Source organism: Papio anubis, chromosome 12 (assembly GCF_008728515.1).
Source record: "Papio anubis isolate 15944 chromosome 12, Panubis1.0, whole genome shotgun sequence".
Lineage (NCBI taxonomy): Eukaryota > Metazoa > Chordata > Mammalia > Primates > Cercopithecidae > Papio > Papio anubis.
The window spans coordinates 116,561,149-116,585,598 of record NC_044987.1 but is presented as its reverse complement, the minus strand read 5'-3'; the positions used below and the strand labels follow the sequence as shown (position 1 = coordinate 116,585,598).

Here is a 24,450-nt window from a genome sequence, read left to right as displayed (position 1 = left end):
GCAACCATTACCACCATCCATCTCCATAACTCTGTTCATCTTACAAAACTGAAACTATGGCTGTTTTAAGTCCCCACTGCCCTTCTTCCCAGTAACCACTATTCTACCTTGTCTCTATGATTTTGGTTACTCTACATAATTCATGTTAGTGGAATTACACAGTATTTGTCTTTTTGTGGCTGGGTTATTTCACTTAGCATAAGTCCTTAAGATTCATATAATTTGTAGTATTTATCAGAATTTCCTTCCTTTTAAAGGCTAAATAATATTCCAGTGAATGGAAATACCACATTATGCTTATGTATTCACCGTTGATGGACATTTAGGTTGCTACATTTTAGCTACTATGAATAATCATTGAGCTAAGCACTGTGGTACCTGCCTGCAGTCCCAGCTATGCAAGAGGCTAAGGCAGGAAGATCACTTGAGTCCAGGATTTCAAGGCCAGCTTGGCCAACACGGTGAGACGTCATCTCTTAAAACTGTAATACGCCCACTTGCTCCCTCCTGCCATTTGGCTGACACGAAGAACTAGAGGTGACAGCAGTGGTAGCCTGCATCTGAGGCTCATGGGCTGCAAGCCCCTGCTTGGGCACCATGGATGATTTTGCCAAAGGAGGTTTCACTGTAGTGGATTATGTATTGTTAGAAAATTGCCCTAATATGGGCGATTGTGTCGTTGCTCCTCAATTTATGACCAACAATTACGTTCGTGTGACTCAGCTTAACTGGGATGGGGTAGGTATGCAATACAAAGATTACATCTAAGTGACAGAAATGTAGCAATTCTTGTGGTTCTCAGATAAGTTTGAAGAAATCACAACATCTTGAGTTGATAGAAGACATTGTGGATTTGGCAAAGAAAGTTGCTTTAAGTGGTAGAAAAATGATTCATTCTTTATTGTAAGCTTATTGAGAACTGGTTGTAAAATATAAAATAAAATACTGGCAACGGAACCAGCTTTGAACTGGGTAAATACACAGGCAATATAACAATTCTAACTAAATTAGGACAAGCTGACAATTGTTGGCTTATTTTCTTTACTGAATATAAGTACAATATAACTAAAGTTCTAATAGAAAACTGCAATTTGCTTGAAGAATTTTAAACCCAAGGTTCTACAGACTGCATAGAGCATGAAAAACTAATAAAAATAAAAGGAAATGAAGAGTTTTGCAAAGAAAGACTTGATATAGCTCTATTACACCAGAGCCACTGAATAGACTTGAAAACCATTTTCTTTATAGCAACTGAGCTCTGTTTTCTTCATACTGAACAGTTTAGAACACAGTCCCATGGTATAAAATTTGGAAAATTTGACAAGAGTTTAAAAAGAAAATAAAAATTACCAGTAATCCAACCACCTTGAAGAATACAGCTGTATTAATGTTATGCAACTTTTTTTTTTTTTTTTGAGACAGAGTCTCACTCTATCACGCAGGCTGGATTGCAGTGGTGTGATCTCGGCTCATTGCAGCCTCCATCTCTTGGGTTCAAGTGATTCTCTTGCCTTAGCCTCTCAGGTAGCTGGGCCTACAGGTATGTGCCACCACACCCAGCTAATTTGTTATGCAACTTTTAGATGGCTCAAGTCATAGATAAACTGAGACTATTTAAACTAGAGAACTGGATGGGGTTGACAGAGTCTTCCATCAATACCATCATTCTCAACGGGTTCTGACAAGAAATGAGCTGCAAATGTCTTTAGGTTATTGCCTCTGTCTAGGTCCCGAATTCCATATATTCTATGCTGTTTTTTTTTTTTTTTTTTTTGAGGCAGAGTCTCGCTCTGTCACCCAGGCTGGAGTGCAGTGGCGCGATCTTGGCTTACTGCAAGCTCTGCCTCCCGGGTTCATGACGTTCTCCTGCCTCAACCTCCTGAGTAGCTGGGACTAAAGGCGCCTGCCACTACACTCGGCTAATTTTTTTGTATTTTTAGTTTTTTGTATTTTTAGTTTCATGGTGTTATCCAGGATGGTCTCAATCTCCTGACCTAGTGATCTGCCCACCTCGGCCTCCCAAAGTGCTGGGATTACAGGCGTGAGACACCACACCTGGCCTATTCTACGCTGTTTGAAGATAAGTTTGTATGCTTTCAAGATCAGATGAACAGGCTGGCAACTTCTAAAAGTTGAGGATTCCTACAATAATTGAGAAGCCAATCCAAAAATTGTGCCTGGCAGGAGGTCATCCACTCTCCAGCTCCAAGAGCTAACAGGCAAATCCAGGTATTTCTGCTCTTTCATGAACGTTGAATGTTAGACACACAAACAGGATCCTCCTAAAACCCTGCTGCAACAGGAGGTGAATCAAAGTAGGAGTACAGAAGCCAGGTAGCTTGCTGAGGTAAAGGCCAAGAGCAGGTTGTGGATCTATCCTTGTACCTCCTTCCTGATGGTCTAGCTTGTGGTTTAATATCACCTACATTTTTATTAGAGGCAGGTAAGCAGCACTGAGAGCCCCCTATTTTTTACTATGCAATCACCAATATGTATTGAATGCCTATGTAATGCACAAAGTGTTATGCCACATTGCTTTTACTGGTGTTTTTCTTACCTTTTCACAGTATTTATATGATTTACTCAATAATGTGGAGATAATGTTTTCAGAGTCCACAGTATATGTAACTCCTGATAAACTGACTAGATAATGTAACTTAAGAAAAGAACACATTGCTAGAAATTCAGATGTGCCATTGACACAGGAGGACCTACACCTCAGAAAGACTTTTATCAGAGTTACCAAGGTTGAGAGGTTTTGAAAGATGCTAGATCTGGGAATCTGGCTGAGCAGCTGCCAGGACAGCTGGAGGTAAAGCAATCACCCTCCCCCAGTTTGGGCAAAAGGATGCACTTCTCAGCTGTTCCACAAGGCCAGGATTCTTATCTGCTGTCACTGAAGCAAGAACTGAGATACACAAAGAGAACAGAAATGGAACATTTTAAACTAATACTAGAAAAGAAACAAACAAAAGGATTAAAGTCACAAATGCTAAAACTGCTGAAATAATTTATCCTAAGAGATTAGAAAATATAAGTAGAAACACTCAAATGAGATTAAATTTTAAAAATAACTTGGCAAGGTTAATATCTAAAATGGTGGACAGGTACGGTGAGATTACACCCGTAATCTCAGCAATTTGGGAAGCCAAGGCAGGAGGACAGCTTGAGGCCCAGGGCTAGAGACCAGCCTCTTCAACACAGCGAGACCCCGTCTCAATAAGTATGTATGTATGTATGTATGTATGTATGTATGTTTTTATTGAGATGGGGTCTCACTCCGTCACCCAGGCTGGAGTACAATGGTGTGGTCTCGGCTCACCGCAACCTTCCCCTCCCGGGTTCAAGCAATTATTCTGCCTCAGCCTCCCAAGTAGTTGGGAGTAGAGGCTCCCGCCACCACGCCTGGCTAATTTTTTAATTTTTCATAGATAAAGGGTTTTGCCATGTTGGTCAGGCTGCTCTCGAACTCCCGAACTCAGGTGATCCACCTATCTTGGCCTCCCAAAGTGCTGGGATTACAGGTGTGAGCCACCATGCCCAGCCAATATATATGTATTTAAAAGGATAAAAATAATACTGTCTCCTACAACATGGCTGTGACTCTTCTGAGCACTTTATGTATATTAACTTTTAAAGCTAGAGTTTCCACTATTAATCACTATAAGAAAGTGATAACAGAATAAAAGGGAATATGAAAGTTTAAAAAATGTAAAAATAGATGGCCCAAATAGTCAATAAATATTTCTGAGAACATGATTATCCTTACTGGACATGCAGATTAAAAACTACAAGTTTCTCTTTCATATCCGTCAGACTATCGAAAGTTTAAGTCTCGGCCAGGTGCAGTGGCTCACGCCTGTAATCCTAGCACTTTGGGAGGCTGGGGCGGGTGGATCACCTGAGGTCAGGAGTTCAAGATCAGTCTGGTCAACATGGCAAAACCCTGCCTATACTAAAAATAAAAAATGAGCCGGGCGTGGTGGCAGGCGCCTGTAATCCCAGCTACTCGGGAGGCTGAGGCAGGAGAATCGCTTGAACCTAGGAGGCGGAGGTTGCAGTAAGCCAAGATCACGGCAGTGCACTCCAGGCTGGAAATAAAGTGAGATTCTGATCCCTCCCCCACCAAAAAATAAATAAAAATTTTAAAAAATGAATATCTCATAATATCAAGTGTTTGAGAGAATATGGAACAAAGGACACTTTCATACTTGACTGAACAAAGTGTAAACTGGAACAATCGCTTTGGAGAGGAATCTGACAAGGTGAAAATGTACACTCTTTGGCCCACTTCTAGGCTCATACCTTCTAAACTCTCAAATGTGTACCCAAGAAGAAATTTATAAGCCTTCATTGTAGCATTATTTGTAAGACTAAAGAAACGGAGGCCGGGCACGGTGCCTCATGCCTATAATCCTAGCACTTTGGGAGGCCAAGGTGGGTGGATCACTTGAGGTCAGGAGTTTGAGACCAGCCTACCCAACATGGCAAAACCCCATCTGTACTGAAAAACACAAAATTGGCCGGGCATGGTGGTACATGCCTGTAATCCCAGCTACTTGGGAGGCTGAGGCAGGAGAATGGCTTGAACCTGGGAGGTAGAAGTTGCAGTGAGTCAAGATCGCGCCACTGCACTCCAGCCAGGGCACTAAGAGACACTCCATCTCAAGAAAAAAAAAAAGAAAAAAGAAAAAAAACGGAAACAATGTAAATCGTAAATGTCCATCAGTAGGGGAATGGGTAAATTGTGGTATATTCATACAATGGAATGCTATATGGTAGTTAAAAAGAATGCAATGTTTAGTGAAAAAGCAAGTTGCAGAATGATTTGTGCACTATGATGCCATTTGTTAATGTTTAAAAAACCAAGGGAGTGGCTATCTCTGGAGAGAGGAGGAAGGGAAAGGGATTGAAAATGGAAGAATGGTATGCAGTGGATGTCAGCTCTAACAAACTTCTGCAAAAAGAGCTGAAGTTTAAATATGGCAAAAGGTTAATTTCTTACTATGTTGTACACAAGTGGATCTTCATTTTGGTTCCATAGACGGATGTTCATTTTGTTAATGATTCTCTGTAATTTTATGTATATTTGAAATATTTGATAAAGAGCAAAACTAAGTGTAAAGATGCACATGTTAGAAGGAACCAAAGAAAAATACTAATAACAAATAAAAAAGTCGTATCATCTGCCAACAGAGGTGACTTTACTTCTTCCTTTCCAATTTGCATGACTTTTTGTTCCTTTTTTTGCCTAATTGCTGTGTTAGGACTTCCAGTGCTACACTGAATAAAGGCAGTAAAAGCAGGCATCTTTACGTTGCTCCTGATCTTAAATGCTTTTGGTGTTTCACCACTGATTATGATATTTACTGGGGGTTTTTCATATAAAGCTTTTATTATGTTGAGGTAGTTTCCTTTTATTTTTAGTTTGTCAAGTGTTTTTATCATGAAAAGGTGTTGAATTTTGTCAAATGTCTTCTCTGTGTCAATTGAGATGATCATGTGACTTTTTCCCTCCTTCACTATTAATGAAATTTATATTGATTGATTTTCACAAGTTGAACCATCTATTCCAGGAATAAATCCCACTTGGTCATGGTGTATAATCCTTTTAATACGCTGCTGAATTTAGTATGCAAGTATTTTGTTGAGGATTTTTACATCAGTGTTCAAAAAGGATATCCATTTGTAGTTTTGTTTTCTTCTACTGTCTTTGTCTCGCTTTGGTATCAGGGTAATGCTGGCCTCACAGAATGACTTAAGAAGTGTTCCCTCCGCCGCGCACAGTGGTTCATGCCTGTTATCCCAGCACTTTGGGAGGCCGAGGCGGGCAGATCATGGTCAGGAGATCGAGACCTGGCCAACATGGTGAAACCTCATATCTACTAAAATACAAAATATTAGCCAGGCGTGGTGGCAGGCACCTGTAATCCTGCTACTTGGGAGGCTGAGGCAGGGGAATCACTTGAACCCAGGAGGTGGGGACTGCAGTGAGCTGACATTGTGCCACTGCACCCCAGCCTGGTGACAGAACGTGACTCATCTCGGGGAGGGGGGGGAAGTGTTCCCTCTTAATTCTTTGAAAAAGTTTGAGAAGTATTGGTGTTAGTTCCTCTTTAATTGTTTGGTAGAATTCACCGAAGCCATCAGGCCCAGTCTTTTCTTTGTTGGGAGATGTTTGAATATTGACCCAATCTCCTCACTAATTAAAATATAGTTCTATTCAAAGTTTGTATTTCTTAGTGATTTAGTCTTAATACGTTTTGTGTTTCTAGAAATTTGTACACTTCATCTAGGTTGTCCAATTTATTGATGAACAATTGTTCATAGCTTTTTTTTTTTTTTCCCTGAGACAGAGTCTTGCTCTGTTGCCTAGGCTGGAGTACAATGGCACAATCGGGGCTCACTGTAACCTCCAACTCCCCAGTTCAAGCAATTCTCATGACTCAGCCGCCCGAGTAGTTGGTTTCTTTGACTTTTCTCTATTGTTTTTCTATTATTTATTTCATTTATCTCTGCTCTAATCTTTATTACTTCCTTTAGCTTTAGGTTTAGTTTGTCCTTTTTCTAGTTATTTAAGTTGTAAGATTAGGTTGTTGATTTCAAGTTTCTCTTCTTTTGTTAAAGAGACAGTTTTTTTTTTTGACACAGAGTCTCACCTTGTTGCCCAGGCTGGAGTGCAATGTGCGATCTCAGCTCACTGCAACCACCACTTCCCAGGTTCAAGTGATTCTCCTGCCTCAGCCTCTGAGTAGCTGGGACTACAGGTGTGCACCACCACACCTGGCTAATTTTTGTATTTTTAGTAGAGATGGGGTTTCACTATGTTGACCAGGCTGGTCTCGAACTCCTGACCTCAGATGATCCACCTGCCTCGGCCTGCCAAAGTGCTGGGATTACAGGTGTGAGCCACCTCGCCCGGCCGAGATAAGGTCTTGCTATGTTGCCCAGGCTGGACTCAAAATCCTGGGCTCAAGCAATCCTCCTGCCTCAGTCTCCCAAGTAGCTGGAACTATAGGTGCACACTACTGCAATCAGTGATTCCGTGTTTTATAATCAAAGCATTTATAGCTACAAATTTCTCCCTTAATGCTGCTTTTACTGATCCCTATAAGTTTTGGTATGCTGTGTTGCGTTCTTTCGATCTATAAATATTTTCTAATTTCCATGTGATTTCTTCTTTGATTCACTGATTGTTAAATTCCACAATTTTGTGACTTTTCTAGTTTTACTTGTTATTGATTTCTAACTTCATCCCATTGTGGCTGCAGAAGATACTTTGATATCTATTTTTTAAATCCATTGATTTTTTTTTTTTTTTTTTTTTGAGACGGAGTCTCGCGCTGTCGCCCAGGCTGGAGTGCAGTGGCGCGATCTCGGCTCACTGCAAGCTCCGCCTCCCGGGTTCACGCCATTCTCCTGCCTCAGCCTCCTGAGTAGCTGGGACTACAGGCGCCCACCACCGCGCCCGGCTAATTTTTTGTATTTTTAGTAGAGACGGGGTTTCACTGTGGTCTCGATCTCCTGACCTTGTGATCCGCCCGCCTCGGCCTCCCAAAGTGCTGGGATTACAGGCGTGAGCCACCGCGCCCGGCCCAAATCCATTGATTTTTAATCTGTGGCCTAACATATGGTGTATCCTGGAAAATGTCTTACATACACTTGAAAAGAATGTGTATGCTATTGCTGTTAGGTAGGATTCTGTCTGTGTCTGTGAGATCTGGTTGGTTTACTGTGTTAAGTCCACTATTTCCTTACTTATTTTCGGTCTGGTTGTTCTATCCATTATTGAGAGGGGGTACTGAAGTCTCCAAGTATTACTGTACAGAAATGTCTACTTCCCCCTTCAGTACTGATGGTCTGTCATTAGGTACATAAATGTTTGTAATTGTTACATCTTCTTGCTATAGTTAAACCTTTAATTAATATAATACACCAAAATACATGTCTTTGCCTCTTGAAAACATTTTATTTATTTATTTATTTATTTTTTGGAGACAGTGTCTTGCTCTGTCACCCAGGTTGGAGTGAGGTGGCACAATCTCAGGTCACTGCAGTTTTGACTTGCCAGGCTCAAGTGACACTCCCATCTCAGCTTCCTGAGTAGCTGAAACTACAGGCATGTGCCACCATGCTTGGCTTACATTTTTGGTAGAGATGAGGTCTCAGCATGTTACCCAGGGTAGTCTCAAACTCCTAGGCTTCAGCAATCTTCCCGCCTTGGCCTCCCAAAGTTGGGATTACAGGTGAGGCACCATGTCCAACCATTTTTTCTTTTTTTCTTTCTTTCTTTTTTTTTTTTTTTTCCTGAGACAGAGTCTCGCTCTGTCGCCCGGGCTGGAGTGCAATGGCGCGATATCCGCTCACTGCAAGCTCTGCCTCCCGGGTTGATGCCATTCTTCTGCCGCAGCCTCCCGAGTAGCTGGGACTACAGGTACCTGCCACCACATCCGGCTAATATTTTGTATTTTTAGTAGAGATGAGGTTTCACCACATTAGCCAGGATGGTCTCGATCTCCAGACCTCGTGATCCACCTGCCTCGGCCTCCCAAAGTGCTGGGATTACAAGCAAGAGCCGCTGCGCCTGGCCTCTTTGTTTCTTTTTAAAGAGACAGGGTCTTGCTCTGTCACCCAGGCTGGAGTACAGTGGTGTGATCAGAACAGCCTCAAACTCCTGGGCTCAAGTGATCCTCCTGCCTCGGCCTTCCAAGTAGCTAGGAGCACAGGCATGCACCACCATGTCCGGCCAACTTTTAAAATTACTATTTTTTTTTTTTTTAATAGACATGAGGTCTTGGTATGTTGTCCAGGCTGGTCTTGAATTCCTGGCTTAAAGCAGTCCTGCCTTGGCCTCCCGGAGTGTGGGGATTATAGGTGTGAGGCACCATACCAGGCCTCTCTTGAAAACATTCTTTGATTTAAAGTCTGTTTTAGGGCCTAGTGCCATGGCTCATGCCTATAATCCCAGCACTTTGGGAGACCGAGGTGGGCGGATCACTTGAGGCTGGGAGTTTGTGACCAGCCTGGCCAAGATGGTGAAACCCCGTCTCCACTAAAAATACAAAAATTAGCTGGGCGTGGTGGCGGGCACCTGTAAATCCAGCTACTTGGGAGGCTGAGGCAGGAGAATCACTTGAACCAGGAGATAGAGGTTGCAGTGAGTCGAGACTGTGCCACTGCACACCAGCCTGGCCAAGAGAGCAAGATGCCATCTCAAAATAAGTAAATGAATAAATAAATAAATAAATAAATAAATTTAAATAAATAGATGAATAAATGTCTGTCTTATCTGATATTAGTATAGCTACCCCTGCTCTTTTGGTTACTGTTTGCATGGAATAGCTTTTTCTATCCTTTCACTTTCAATCTATTTCTGTCTTTTGGATCTTCAGTGAATCTCTTGTGGACAGCATATAGTTGTATCATGCTATTTTTATCCATTCTGCCAATTTCTTGTCTTTTGATTGGGGAATTTAATCCATTTATATTTAAAGTACTTGTAAAGAGGAACATAAACTTCTGTCATTTTGGTATTTGATTTCTATATCCTCATAGCTTTGTTCCTCATTTTCCTAAATTACTGTTTTCTTTTGTATTTAGATACATTTATTTGGTGAAATGTGTAAATTTCTTTCTCATTTCCTTCTGTATATATACTACAGATATTGTCTTTATTGTTACCATAGGGATTACATCTAATATCCTAAAGTTAAACATTCTATTTTTAATTAATACCAGTTTGACTTCACTACTATTCAAAGAATCTGCTCCTTTACAGCTCTGTCTCTACCCCTTTTGGTTACTGATGTCACAAAACCACATCCTTATATACTGTGCCCCTATTAGTTATTAGTTTATGCCCTTAAATATAAACTAGTAACTCATTCATTCATTCATGGGGTGGGAGAAATGGTTACTGATGTCACAAAACCACATCCTTATATACTGTGCCCCTATTAGTTATTAGTTTATGCCCTTAAATATAAACTAGTAACTCATTCATTCATTCATGGGGTGGGAGAAATGGGTCTTTGCTATGTTGCCCAGGCTGGTCTTGAATTCCTGGGTTCAAGCAATCTTCCCACCTCAGCCTTCTAAGTAGCTGCGATTACAGGCATGTACCACTATACCCCGTTCTAATAATTCTTTTAAATGTATTGATCTCTCAAATTATGTGTAAAATAAAATGTGGGGCTACACTCAAAGTTTCAGTATTCGTTTTCAGGCTAACAATTGTCTTTTAAAAAATATATTCGTCTCTTAAACTATGGAGAAAACAAAAAGGAGTTACAAGCCATGGTTAAGATAATACTAGCTCTTACAATTACCCATGTATTTACCTTTATCGAGATATTTCTTCATATGGCTTCAAGTTACAATCTAATGTCCTTTCATTTCACCTTGCAGGACTCTCCTGAGCATTTCTTACAAGGCAGGTCCAGTGGTAACAAGTTTCCTTAGCTTTTGTTTTTCTGAGAATGTCTTAATTTTTCGCCCCTTTTGAAGGACAGTTTTGCCAGATATAGGATTCTTGGTTGACAGTTTTGTTTTGTATTCCTTTTAGCACTTTGAATATACTGGCTCACTGCCTCCTGGCCTCCAAAGTTTCTAATGAGAAACTGGTTCATAATTTTACTGAGGATACCTTTATGTAATGAATCATTTAGTCATTTCTCTCTTGATGCTTTCAAGAGTTTGTCTTTGGCTTTTGAAAGTTTGATTATAATGTGTCTTGGTGAGGGTCTCTGAGTTCATCTTATTTGGAGTTCACTGAGCTGTTTGGATGTTTGTACTCATATCTTTCGTCAAATTTGGGAAATTTTCAGCCAGTATTTGATCAAATATATATTCTCTCTGCTCCTTTCTATTTTCCTTCTGGTACTTTTATAATGTGTATGTTGGTCTGCTTAATGGTGTCAAAAATGTTCCTTTAGACTGTCAGTCCATTTTGGGTTGCTGTTGACAGAATACCTGGTAGGTAATTTATGATGAACAGCAATTTATTGGCTCACAGTTGTGGAGGCTAGGAAGTCTAAAATCAAGGTGCCAGCATCTGGTGAGGGCCTTTTTGCTGCATCATCACATGGTGAAAAGCAAGACAGTAAGAGAATGAGAGAAAGCAAGAGGGGGCCGAACTCATCCTTTTTTGTGTGTGTGTGTGGTTTTTTTTGAGACGGAGTCTCGCTCTGTCTCCCAGGCTGGAGTGCAGTGACCGGATCTCGGCTCACTGCAAGCTCCGCCTCCCGGGTTTACGCCATTCTCCTGCCTCAGCCTCCCGAGTAGCTGGGACTACAGGCGCCCGCCACGTTTTTTGTCTTTTTTTTTTTTTTTTAGTAGAGACGGGGTTTCACCGTGTTAGCCAGGATGGTCTCGATCTCCTGACCTCGTGATCCGCCCGTCTTGGCCTCCCAAAGTGCTGGGATTACAGGCTTGAGCCACCGCGCCCGGCCAAACTCATCCTTTTTTAACAGCACCAATCCCACCCATGAGAGTGGAGTCCCTGTAGCCTAATTATCTCTTAAAGGTCCCACCACTTAATACTGTTACAATGGCAATTCAATTTCAACATAAATTTTGGAAGGCATAACTTTTTTTTTTTTTTTTGAGACAGTTTTGCTCATCACCAAGGCTGGAGTGCAATGCTGCGACCTCATCTCACTGCAACCTGCACCTCCCGGGTTCAACAGATTCTCCTACCTGAGCCCTCCCAAGTAGCTGGGATTACAGGGGTCCACCATCACGCCCAGCTTTTGTATTTTCAGTAGAGACAGGGTTTCACCATGTTGGGCAGGCTGGCCTCAAACTCCTGACCTCAAGTGATCCACCCACCTTGACCTCCCAAAGTGCTGGGATTACAGGTGTGAGGCACCGCGCCCAGCAGGGATAACATTTAACCTATATGTTCACTTTTCTTCTATTTTTGTCATTCTGTTCCTTAGATTTAATAATCTCCACTGTTCCTTAGACTTAATAATCTCCACTGTCCTATCTTTGCTGATTCTTTTGCTTGTTCAAATCTGCCTGTGAATGTAAGTTTTCATTTTAATGATTGTACTTTTCAGCTCCAGAATTTCCTTTTGGTTTAAGGTTTTCTGTCTCTTTATTGATATTTCCATTTTGTTCATACATTCCTTCCTTGACTTCCTCCACATATTCCTTAGTTTTTTGAGCATCTTTAAGACAGCTATTTAAAAATCTTTGTCTGTTAGATCCACAATCAGGACTTTTTCAAAGACATTTTCTATTGATTTTTTTCCTTTGAATGGGCCATACTTTCCTCTTTCTTCATATGCCTTATGATTTTTTGTTGAAAACTGGACATCTGAATTTAATAATGTGGTAACTCTTGAAATCCAATTCTCTCTCTTCCCCAGGATTTTCTGTTTTATTATTGTGTGTTTTGTTTTTGTTTTTTTGTAGGCTATCTCTGTGTCAAGGATCAATCTGAGGTATACACTTAAGTTTTCTTACATCTTCTCTGAGCCTGCACCTTCCATGTGCATATGCAGTCGCTTCCTATTCTGAATGTGCTAGTCTTTAATGTCTGGCTCTCAAAGGGGAAAAGAGAAAACTAAAATTGGCCGGGCGGGGGGGGGCAGGCAACAGCCCCCCGCCCATCCCCCTACCTCCCATCTCCCCACCCCCCCTACCTTTTTCTGAGATGAGTCTCGTTCTGTCACCCAGGCTGGAGTGCACTGGCACAATCTTCACTCACTGCAACCTCCGCCTCCTGGTTCAAGCGATTCTCCTGCCTCAGCCTCCTGAGTAGCTGGGATTACAGGCACCTACCACCACGCCCGGCTAATTTTTGTATTTTTAGTAAAGACGGGGTTTCACCATGTTGGTCAGGCTGGTCTCAAACTCCTGACCTTGTGATATGCCCACCTCGGCCTCCCAAAGTGCTGGGATTATAGGCGTGGACCACCGTGCCCGGCCACAGTAGCCTTTTAAATGCCCTGGAAGTCAGTTCAGCTGAGAGGAAGAAGACTGCAACAATTAGGGGAAGATGCAACAACAATTGCCCCACCTGCCCTTTTTTTTTTTTTTTTTTTTGAGACAGGGTCTCACTCTGTTGCCCAGGCTGGAGTGCAGTGGTGTGATCACATATCACCGCAGTCTCAACCTCCAGGGCTCAAGGAATTGCCCCCCAAGTAGCTGGGACTATCAGTGCATGCCACTACACCTAGCTAATTTTTGTATTTTTTGTAGAGACAGGGTTTCACTATGTTGCCCAGGCTGATCTCAAACTCCTGGACTCAAGCAATCCACCTGCCTCAGGCTCCCCAAGTGCTAAGATTACAGGTGTGACCCACTGTGCCTGGCCCCACCTGCCTCTTTGTCTGTACTTCTGTGATCAGAAGCAGCACTCAGTGACCACAGCATGGATCCCATTATTTGGAAGAAAGGTTCCTGTTTGCTCATCCTGGTTCCCATAAGCTGTGCAAATTTTTCGGGGAAACATACGCACAGCTGCTTGTCATAGGGCTTGGTTGGCAGGGAAGAATGGAGAAGCTCTTACTGTGCTAAGGCCTGAAACTGACTGAAATTAACTGTACTTTATTGTCCAAGCTGTCCCTGAAATTTGCAAGCCTTCAATAGACTCCCGAATTCCAAAATAGTTGTATCAGACAGATTCTGCCAGTGCAATTATTATCTAGGTAAGGAGAAAAGTTCCTGGTGCTTGCTACTCTGCCATCTTCCTACAATCCTCTCTGCGAGTCTACATTTTTAACAATATCACAAATAATTCTGATGCAGGTCATCTGTGGACCACAAACTGTAAGAATGTCTCATCAAGAGGGAAGCTTGACAGAAACAAGGAATTACTGTCCTGGAGGTTCTTTAATAAAGGAGGTCAAATGATAGACTATTACATATTCAGGTAGGTTTTCTGAGGTCCCCTGAGAGTGTTCTGTCTTGTGAAGAGTGGGAGAGCATTTTCATTATTCAGTGGATTTCCTGAGCACCTACTATATTCCAGGAACTGTGATAAGTACTAGGGAATACATGGCAACAGGCAGATGGCCAGGATCTAACACAGAAACAATAAGGCGATGAATAAAACAGAGATTTGGGAACTTTCCTCTACCTAGGATATCTGTGACTTTCACCTTTTAGATAAACAGAAGAGTCGGTAGTCTAACATGGACCCTCAAGTGGCCAGGAGACAGTACTGCAGCACTTCATTTTCAAAGCAAAGGAATGGCACTGGAGCTTTAGTACAGAGGACAAAAGATAATAGAAATTCTAGTACTAGGAAGAAAATCAAAAAAGTCCCTTCGTTTTAAGTCCTATTGGAAGCATTTCAAAAAGACTTTATTCTGGCCAGGCGCAGTGGCTCACACCTGTAATCCGAGCACTTTGGGAGGCCAAGGCGGGAGGACTGCTTGAGGTCAGGAGTTCAAGACCAGCCTAGCCAACATGGTGAAACCACATCTCTACTAAAAATATAAAAATTAGCCGGGTGTGGTGGCACGTGCCTGCAATCCCAGCTACTCGGAAGGCTGAGGTGAGAGAACTGCTTGAATGCGGCACACAGAGGTTGCAGTGAGCTGAGATTGTGCCACTGCACTCTAGCCTGGGCGACAGAGAGAGACTGTCTCAAAAAAAAAAAAAAAAAAAAAGACAAAAAGACTTTATTCCATTTTACTGACCATCCCTGAACTCCGAAGGATGCTGGGGTGTCTGAGGACCACAACGAACACCACTGTCTGCAGAAAACTAGGCTGAAACTTTACTAACATCAAGAATTTTCTTCTTTAATTAGATGAATCTAATTTGCTTTCTTTTTCCTAAATTTTGAATATAATAAAATAATTAAAAGACTCAATTTTAATGTATCTACTTCTCAGCTTATAAAGTTTCAAGTCTTAGGTAAGTTTCCAAATGCAGCATTGGCGAGCATTTCCTGGAAATTTCTCTACTGCTTTTAGGGAAACGAAGGGTATCACGGATATTAATGAAACTTCATTCTTGGCTCAGAGATCTAAGTTTTCGGTTTCTTGGAAAGGTTGCCCCAGAAGGCACACTCTTCATGGAGAGAAGGAAGTATGAAGGTAGGAAAAAGAGATTCCAACCTTCTATGTTTAATGTGTATTAAATAATTAAATAAGGCAACTTCTGTAACTCTCTTTGATAAAATTCTGTTCCTAATGAAAATGTAGTTTCTAATCAAATATATACTTCAATGTTCCTAAGCCTTAAATCTCAGTCAGAGATTTAATTCAGTCCTAAGTCTTAAATCTTTGCCTTAAAGACAGACACTTACCTACACACATTTTGACATCATTCACAGTGAAGTCTGGATCCGGCATTCTATGAAACAAACACCAGTAAGTATATATGGAAAACACAATTTCTCTAGTAAATGTGAGTTTTTTTTCTTAAAGTACTGAGAACTCCCCAGACACAGCAATATTCATAATCAGGTTTTAAATTATTTTTAAAATATAGGTGATTATATATTTACACATATTATTACATATGCATAGGAAAAAAGAATACATAACAAAATGTTAATGATTTATCTAAGGGTGGCACATTTCAGGAGATTAAAAAAATTTTTTTTTTGGTTCATCTATATTTTGTCATTTACCTCTAATATGAAACACTTGTGTATCAAAACAAAAACATACCCTTTTAAAACTAAGTGGGAAATTATTTTCAATTACTACTGTTCTGGGTATATACCACCACTGTTTATAGCCCTGGGTGTAACAAGGCCATTTTGCAACTATATCCAGCCAAGCTTTAAACACTTACTTTATTCCAAGTCCATCAGAATTCTTGAAAATCAGAGGATCTCTCAAGCCACCCCGCTGAATATACTCTACATTAAAATCTGTCACAATAGGAAAATAATTATTAGAAAGATAAGAGGTATAATTAAAAACAATAAAAGGACCATAAAAAGGATTCCTAAGTAATACAGTATAAATGGTGTTTGTTATTCTGTGTATATAGTTATGCTGTTAGTCAATAAAACATATCCTTATTAAGAAGCATCTCTTAGAAAATATGGAGAACACATTGAGAAGCAAGGCTTGAGGGGTTTGCCAAGTCTATATATTTCCACAGGAAATTTAGAGCTTAAACAATATGGGGATAGTACTACTAATGAGTCATCTCATAAATGCTAAACAGAAATTATCATCACCCTGTCTCTTAAGAGTGAAAAAGAAACGCCGGGCGCCGTGGTGGCTCATGCCTGTAATCCCAGCACTTTGGGAGGCCGAGACGGGCGGATCACGAGGTCAGGAGATCGAGACCATCCTGGCGAACACGGTGAAACCCCGTCTCTACTAAAAAATACAAAAAAAAACTAGCCGGGCGAGGTGGCGGGCGCCTGTAGTCCCAGCTACTCCGGAGGCTGAGGCAGGAGAATGGCGGGAACCCGGGAGGCGGAGCTTGCAGTGAGCTGAGATCCGGCCACAGCACTCCAGCCTGGGTGACAGAGCAAGACTCCGTCTCAAAAAAAAAAAAAAAAAAAAAAAAGAGTGAAAAAGAAACGCCGGGCGCCGTGGTGGCTCATGCCTGTAATCCCAGCACTTTGGGAGGCCAAGGTGGGCAGATCACCTGAGGTCAGGAGTTCAAGACCAGCCTGGCCAACATGGCGAAACCCTGTCTCTACTAAAAATACATTAAAAAAAAAAAAAAATTAATGGGGTATGGTGGCACGTGCCTGTAATCCCAGCTACTCAGGAGGCTGAGGTAGGAGAATTGCTTCAACCTGGGAGACGGAGGTTGCAGTGAGCCAAGACTGCACCACTACACTCCAGCCTGGGTGACGCAGCAAGACTCCATCTCAAAAAAAAAAAAAAAAAGTTAAAAAAAATTTAATTTTGACCACTACAATACATATATGACACCCTTGTCAGTTTGCCAAAGATCAAAGATGTATGGTGCGCATGGAACCCCACCCTCAGTTTTGGTGGAGTAGATATACACATAAAAGGATTTTTATTGTACTGTTTTTAATTAAACTTAAACCAAGGGATGGAAAGAGGAGGAAGAGGCTATTAGGCAAAAATATCCGACAATACTCTTGCCCTAATAAAAGATTACTTCTAATATAGCAGAGAATGACTCACAGGGTGGGAAGACTAGGGGACAAGTGCATACAAGTGGCATTGTATAACAAGAGAAAATAGATAACATCGCCGGGCGTGGTGGTTCAAGCCTGTAATCCCAGCACTTTGGGAGGCCGAGACGGGTGGATCACGAGGTCAGGAGATCGAGACCATCCTGGATAACACGGTGAAACCCCGTCTCTACTAAGAAATACAAAAAACTAGCCGGGCGAGGTGGCGGGCGCCTGTAGTCCCAGCTACTCGGGAGGCTGAGGCCGGAGAATGGCGTGAACCCGGGAGGCGGAGCTTGCAGTGAGCTGAGATCCGGCCACTGCACTCCAGCCTGGGCTACATCTCAAAAAAAAAAAAAAAAAAAAATAGATAACATCAACAGGCAATATTTTAGCTGGATAAATGCTAAACCCCCAATGCTCAGAGTCTATGGCTTCCCACATCAAAGGACTATATGCTGGAACCAAAACGATACTGACCTTTTCCTTCCATAAAAGTAACAAAATTGGCATTATATTTGTTGGTGTGCAGTTTCTCTTCCAAGTCAAAAGTTCTTTTCCCTTCAATTTCATCATCTGAAATGCCATCATCTTCATAGCGTCGTCGCATGGTACCACGCTGGGAGAGAAAGGAACACACGGATGAAATCATGTACTTTTTCATTCCTACCTACTAGTGGTCATAGATTTCCCTACATGTGCAAAGTGCTACTTTCAAACTCAGCTGCTATTTTCCTTGCCTTATGGATCTTTTCTTCCTCTCAACATAGCTGATATTCTCAGAATCCACAGAATATATTGAAGTTTTAATGAGCCACTGGGTCCTCTATGAATTTTACCCTTGCTAATTCTTTGAGCATAGAGATATAAATTCACAATAAAAACAGGATGAAAGAAAGTCTACTAAATATTTCATTTGTCTATCATTGTTTATCAGAGTGGGGACAAACTGTATTCAGAGTAATTTCAAGCCAGGATACAAAATATACTTTTTTCATAGGGGAGAGCTGTATTTAAAATTAGCTTTGTAAAGCAATCTCAAAAATAGACTAAAATATTTGAATTAATGGATCAAAAGCCCTGTCTCAGATAAAGGAAGAAAGTTAATTTAAAGAACAGCATTCCAGTCCGGGTGCGGGAGCTCACGCCTGTAATCCCAGTACTTTGGAGGCAGAAATGGGTGGATCACCTGAGGTCGGGAGTTCGAGATTAGAGACCAGCCTGACCAATGTGGAGAAACCACGTCTCTACTAAAAATACAAAATAAGCTGGGTGTAGTGGCACATGCCTGTTATCCCAGCTATTCAGGAGGCTAACACAGGAGAATTGCTTGAACCTGGGAAGCGGAAGTTGCAGTGAGCCGAGATCGCGCTATTGCATTTCAGCCTGGGCAACAAGAGCGAAACTTCGTCTCAAAAAACAACAACAACACCAACAAAAACCCCACAGCATTCCAAACAGCATACCATCAATATTTAGCTTTAAAGATAACATGTCTTTCCCAAGAAGATATACAAATGTACAATAAGCACATGAAAAATGCTCAATTCTCATTAGTCATTACAAAAATGCAAACCAAAACTACAACGAAATACCACTTTATACCCACCAGAATGACTATCATCAAAGAGATAAACAATAACAAGTGCTGATGTGAATACAGATCAACTGGAAGCCTCATACATTGCTGGTGGGAATGTAAAATGGTGCAGACACTGGTAAACAGTTTGAAAGTTCCTCAAAAAGTTAAAAGTTACCGTAAGACCTAATAATTCTGCTCCTAGGTATATAACTCAAAGAACTGAAAACATACGCTCTTCTTTTCTTTTTTTTTTTTTTTTTTGAGACAGAGTCTCGCTTAGTCCCCCAGGCTGGAGTGCAGTGGCGCGATCTCGGCTCACTGCAAGCTCCGCCTCCCGGGTTCACACCATTCTCCTGCCTCAGCCTCCCGAGTAGCTGGGACTACAGGAGCCCACCACCACGCCCCACTAATTTTTTTGTATTTTTAGTAGAGACGGGGTTTCACCGTGTTAGCCAGGATGGTCTCGATCTCCTGACCTCGTGATCCGCCCGCCTTGGCCTCCCAAAGTGCTGGGATTACAGGCGTGAGCCACTGCGCCCGGCCACGCTCTTCTTTTCAAAACAAAAACTTATACACAAATGTTCACGCTAGTGTTATTCACAACAGCCAAAAGGTAGAAGCCACCCAAATGTCAATCAATTGATGAATGGATTAACAAAATGTGGTAATACCTACAAAATGGGATGTCATTTAACCACAAAAAGGAATGAAATACTGCTATGTGCCATGACACAGACAAACTCTGAAAACATTATGCCAAGTAAAAAAAAGCTAGTCACAAAAGACCATATATTGTATGACTTCATTTAAATAAAATGTCTAGAATAGGCAAATCCATAGAGACAGAAAGTAGATTCATAGTTGCCAGGGACTAGAGAAAATGAAGAATAAGAGAAGTGACTGCTAATAGTATGGGTTTTTTCCGAGAGCAAGGAAAATGTTCTGGAACTCGATAGTGGTGACATTTATACGACCCTGTGAATATACTAAAAATCGCTGGATTGTACACTTTATTTTATTTTTTATTTTCTGAGATGGGATTGTGCTTTGTTGCCCAGGCTGGAATGCAGTGGCTGGATTAAGGCTCACTGTAACCTCAACCTCCTAGGCTCAGGTGATCCTCCTACCTACAGCCTCCCACAGCTGACACCACCAGTGTGCACCACCACACCCAGCTAATTTTTTTTAGTAGAGACAGGGGTTCCCCATGTTGGCCAGGCTGGTCTGGAACTCCTCTGCTCAAGCGATCGGCACACCTCAGCCTTCCAAAGTCTAGGATTACAGGCTTCAGTCACCACACCCAGCTGACTTGTACACTTTAAGTGAGTAGATTGATGGTATGAGAATTCTATCTAATAAGCAGTTACTTTTAAAAATGTTGCTTATACTGCAAGTTTACCTTTTAATACAGTCATGTGCAGTATAATGACATTTCAATGACGAACTGCGCATACATATATATATATGAGAGACGGTGTTCCCATGAGATTACAGTAGAACTAAAAAATGCCTATCTCCTAGTGACACTGTTGCCGTCAGGACATCATAGCACAACACATTACTCATTTGTGGTGATGCTTGTGTAAATCAAACTGTGCTGCCAGTCATGTAAAAATGTAGCACATACCATTAGGAATAGTACATAATAAATGACTGTGTTACTGGTTTATGCATTTATTATTCTGTACTTGAAACATTATTTTAGCATGCATTCTTTCTATTTATTTTTTTCTTAATATTAACTGTAAAACAGCCTCAGGGAGGTCTCTTAGGAGGTATCCAAAAGAAGGCATTGTTATCACAGGAGATGACAGCTCATCTGTGTTACCGTACCTGAAGATCTTACAGTGGGAAAAGATGTGGAGGCAGAAGACAGTGATAATGATGCTGCTCTGTGATACTGATGACCCCGACCCTCTGCAGGCTAATGTGTATGTTTATGTCTTGGTTTTTAACAAAATAGTTTAAAAAGTTTAAAAAAAATTTAATAGACAAAAGCTTATAGAATAAGGATATAAAGAAAATGCTTTTGTATAGTGGTATAATGTATTTGTGTTTTAAGCTAAGTATTATTACAAAAGTAGAAAAAATTTGAAAAAATTCAAAAGTATATAAAGTTAAAAAGTTATAGACTAAGCTTAGTTTATTATTATTAGTATTATTATTTTTTTGAGACGGAGTCTTGTTCCGTTGCCTAGGCTGGAGTGCAATGGAGTGATCTCGGCTCACTGCAACCTCCGCCTCCCAGGTTCAAGCGATTCACCTCAGCCTCTCAAGTAGTTGGGATTATAGGCACCCACCATCATGTTCGGCTACTTTTTGTATTTTTGTAGAGACAGGGTTTCACCATGTTGGCCACGCTGGTCTTGAATCCCTGACCTCAGGTGATCCACCCACCTCAGTCTCCCAAGGTGCTGGGATTACAGGAGTGAGCCAGTGCACCCAGCCTAGTTTATTATTGAAAAAAAAAAATTTATAATTAAAAAATAAAACACTGTTCATAAAATCTACAGAAGTGTCTTAGGCCCTCACATTTACTCCTATTCACTCACTGACTCACTTAGAGCAACTTTCAGTCCTGCAAAGTCCATCACAAGAAGTGCCCTATACAGGTATATCCTTTTTTTTTTTTTTGCCTTTTATACTATATTTTCACTGCTTCTATGTTTAGATACACAAATATTTACTGGCATGCTATAACTGCCTACAGTATTCAGTACAGTAACATGCTGTACTGATTTGTAGCCTAGAAGCTATAGGATATACCATATAACCTAGGTGTGTAGTAGGCTATACCACCTAGGTTTGTGTAAGTACACACTAGATTATTAGTACAATGATGAAATTGCCTATTCACTTCTCAGAACATATCCCCACTGTTAAGCAATGAATGACGGTATTTTACTTTAGCCAGTGTTAAAATTTGCTGAAATTTCTTGAATACATACCCAACAGGCAACTGGATGTGCCAGTGGTAATGGTAAGGGTAAAGTCACCCTACCTTTATACGTGCTAAGAACACCAAATCTGGAATTTAAAGCTAAGTATTGATGATCTAGAATTGATTATATAGCACCTGCATTTACATAAACACGTAAGAAAATGAGACACTGGAGAAAGGGCTCTTAAGGAGTGGGAGTCTGTGAAAGGGCAGAAGTCAGTCATAAAAAATGAAAGAAACAAACTTGACTATTACATACCAGAGGAAAGCAAGATTCAACTTACCAGTTTTAGGCAAAAACACAAAAGGGAAATCTAGTATCTTTTCCATATTTAGTAAAAAGCCTTAGAACACTCTCTTACCTAGTAACTTGGCTGCCACAAATCACAGTTCAAAAGCCAAAAGAAGGTTTAATTTTGATAAGACTTCACTGACACCAATAATGCCATCATCATTCAAAGTATTTTTAGGTATCTTTTGGTGCAGGGCAGGGTGTTCACTGACAATTTCTAATACTGTTTTCCCCAAAAACATCATCCAGTTCTCTCCCTCACCTTATTTTGTATATGCGTCTCCGAAGAACTACAAAAGATGAGTTCCAAACACATTATAAAGCAAGAACAATGCTACTAGAGTAAGTATAGTTTCCCAGAATCACTTTTAGAAAGCTCTCACTTGCACTTTTAGTTCTAATATGCTTGTTTTAAAAATCCCTCGTTTTCAAACCTCAGCCTTTTTATTAGGTCTACCATAACTGATTCTTCTTCACTCAGGAGAAAGTAATCATCCTGATTATCCCAACATTTCTAATATGATAGGCAAAAAGTTCCTCGAACCTTTTTCATGCTTTACTTCTCCTTAAATTCTTCCATTTACACCTTCAGTAGGGAGAATGTAAGGATACAGGGAAGGCTTCTGTCTCCAAGCCGTTCCCATTTCTTAAAGACAACAGAAAAATGAATTTGAATTCCTGATCTCTTTTTGATTACTGCAACTGGAAAGTTGGCAATAGTGTGAAAATTACGTGTGTGTGTGTGTGTGTGTGTAGTGGGTTTTTTTGGAGACAGAGTCTCTGTCATCCAGGCTGGAGTGCAGTGGCACGATCAGCTCACTGTAGTCTTGACCCTTGACCTTCTGGGCTCAAGTGATCCTCCAATCCTAGCCTCCCAAAGTGCTGGGATTACAGGTGTGAGCCACCATACCTGGCCTGTGTGAATTTTAACACTGTCAAGGATGTCTGTTTTTCCTGTATCCTATCTTAATGTAAACCCTAGTCAAAGTAAACTTCTATAACATATCTCATAAATGCTTTAAAAAATTCAATCCTCACGGTAACCCTGGATATCAGTAGGCAATAACACAATCTCTGCTATAGGTGAAACCCAAAAGGTAAGGTCACTTTAACAGTAAGGAAATCAGCTACTGATTTCCTTTAGCCCACCAACATTACCAAATAATATAAATTGGTTTACTAGCATGCTATGCTTTTATTCTAGATGCTTTTTCACATACGTGATTTTAGGCAGCCTAAAGGGAGTTACAGGCTTTCTGTAGGTACCAGTCCTCGCTAGGCCCAGTGTCACAGTAAGTAACAAGCATAAACTGAACAATGACATCTATTTCAACCACATTTCCTCTCAAAAGCAATGTGCATTTCCCAGGATTAACAGGGAATTGTATTCCTGAATAACCAACAACAAATTACTTTATTCTACTTAGATGACCAAATAACATAGCAAAATCGTATTATTTAGAATCCAAATAACACAAAGAATTTTAAATGTCCTAAAAAATAGTCACCATTCCCAGTTTAGTCGTAATTAACTATATAAAATGGTTAAAATGGCCACATAAATGGAATACTTAGATTAACTCAAGTACTGGTAGATAAGTCAACTGCAGGAGTATTAGTTGTTTCACTCTCCTAGGTAATGAGCAGAAGAAATATGAGGAAGCAACACTAGATCCAAGTAGGTATTTCATCTATTCATCATTCTATAGAAATTTCTAACATTCTTTTCTCAAGCTGTCAGAAAATAGAATGGTGGAAAGGGTATTTTCTCAAACTGTCTATGTAAGACATTTAAAAAGTAAAAAAGCAGGTAAGAGTCAGGAAATCAGAACTTTTGAGCAGAGAATATTCACTAAGTCAGTAACAATACGCCTGAGTTATATAGAAAACTATAATAAGCTGAGAAAAACTGTTTTTAGGAAACGGTTTCTTTCTTTTTTCTTTTTCTTTTTGAGACAGAGTCTTGCTCTGTCGCCCAGGCTGGAGTGCAGTGGTGCAATCTCAGCTCACTGCAACCTCTGTCTCCCGGGTTCAAGCAATTCTCCTGCCTCACCCTCCCAAGTAGCTGGAATTATTGGCACACACCACCACATCCAGCTAATTCTTGTATTTTTAGTAGAGACAAGGTTTCACCATGTTGGTCAGGCTGGTCTTGAACTCCTGACTTCAGGTGATTTGCCTGCCTCGGCCTCCCAAAGTGGGCATGGTGGCTCATGCCTGTAATACGAGCACTTAGGGAGGCTGAGGTAGGAGGATCACTTTCTGAAGCCAGGAGCTTAAGACCAGCGTGGGCAACATACCAAGACCTTATCTTGTTAAAAAAAAAAAAAGTTTGTTTAAATTAGTTGGGCATGGTAGTGTGCGCATGTACTACTCAGGAGACTGGGACAGCAGGATTGTTTGAGCTCAGGAGTTTGAGGCTGCCATGAGTTATGATGGGGCTACTGCACTCCAGTCTGGGCAGCAGAGCCAGACCTTGCCTCAAAATAAATAAATAAAAATAAAAATAATAAAAGTTAAAACCTGGCTGGGTGCAGTGGCTCATACCTGTAATC

The 24,450-nt window shown here is 40.9% G+C and overlaps 1 protein-coding gene across 4 annotated transcripts in view; it reads right to left on the bottom strand.

Annotated features, from left to right (window-relative positions):
• KDM2A (lysine demethylase 2A) overlaps nt 1-24,450 on the bottom strand; it is a 143,127-nt gene that overhangs the window by 61,736 nt on the left and 56,941 nt on the right. For all 4 annotated transcript variants that reach the window (XM_003909488.5, XM_031653748.1, XM_009185543.4 and 1 more), the window contains 3 exons: nt 17,561-17,699; nt 15,763-15,841; nt 15,269-15,315 (listed from right to left, as the gene is read on the bottom strand). In XM_003909488.5, coding sequence (XP_003909537.1) covers nt 15,269-15,315; nt 15,763-15,841; nt 17,561-17,699 — 265 coding nt within the window. The remainder of the gene's footprint in view (nt 1-15,268; nt 15,316-15,762; nt 15,842-17,560; nt 17,700-24,450) is intronic.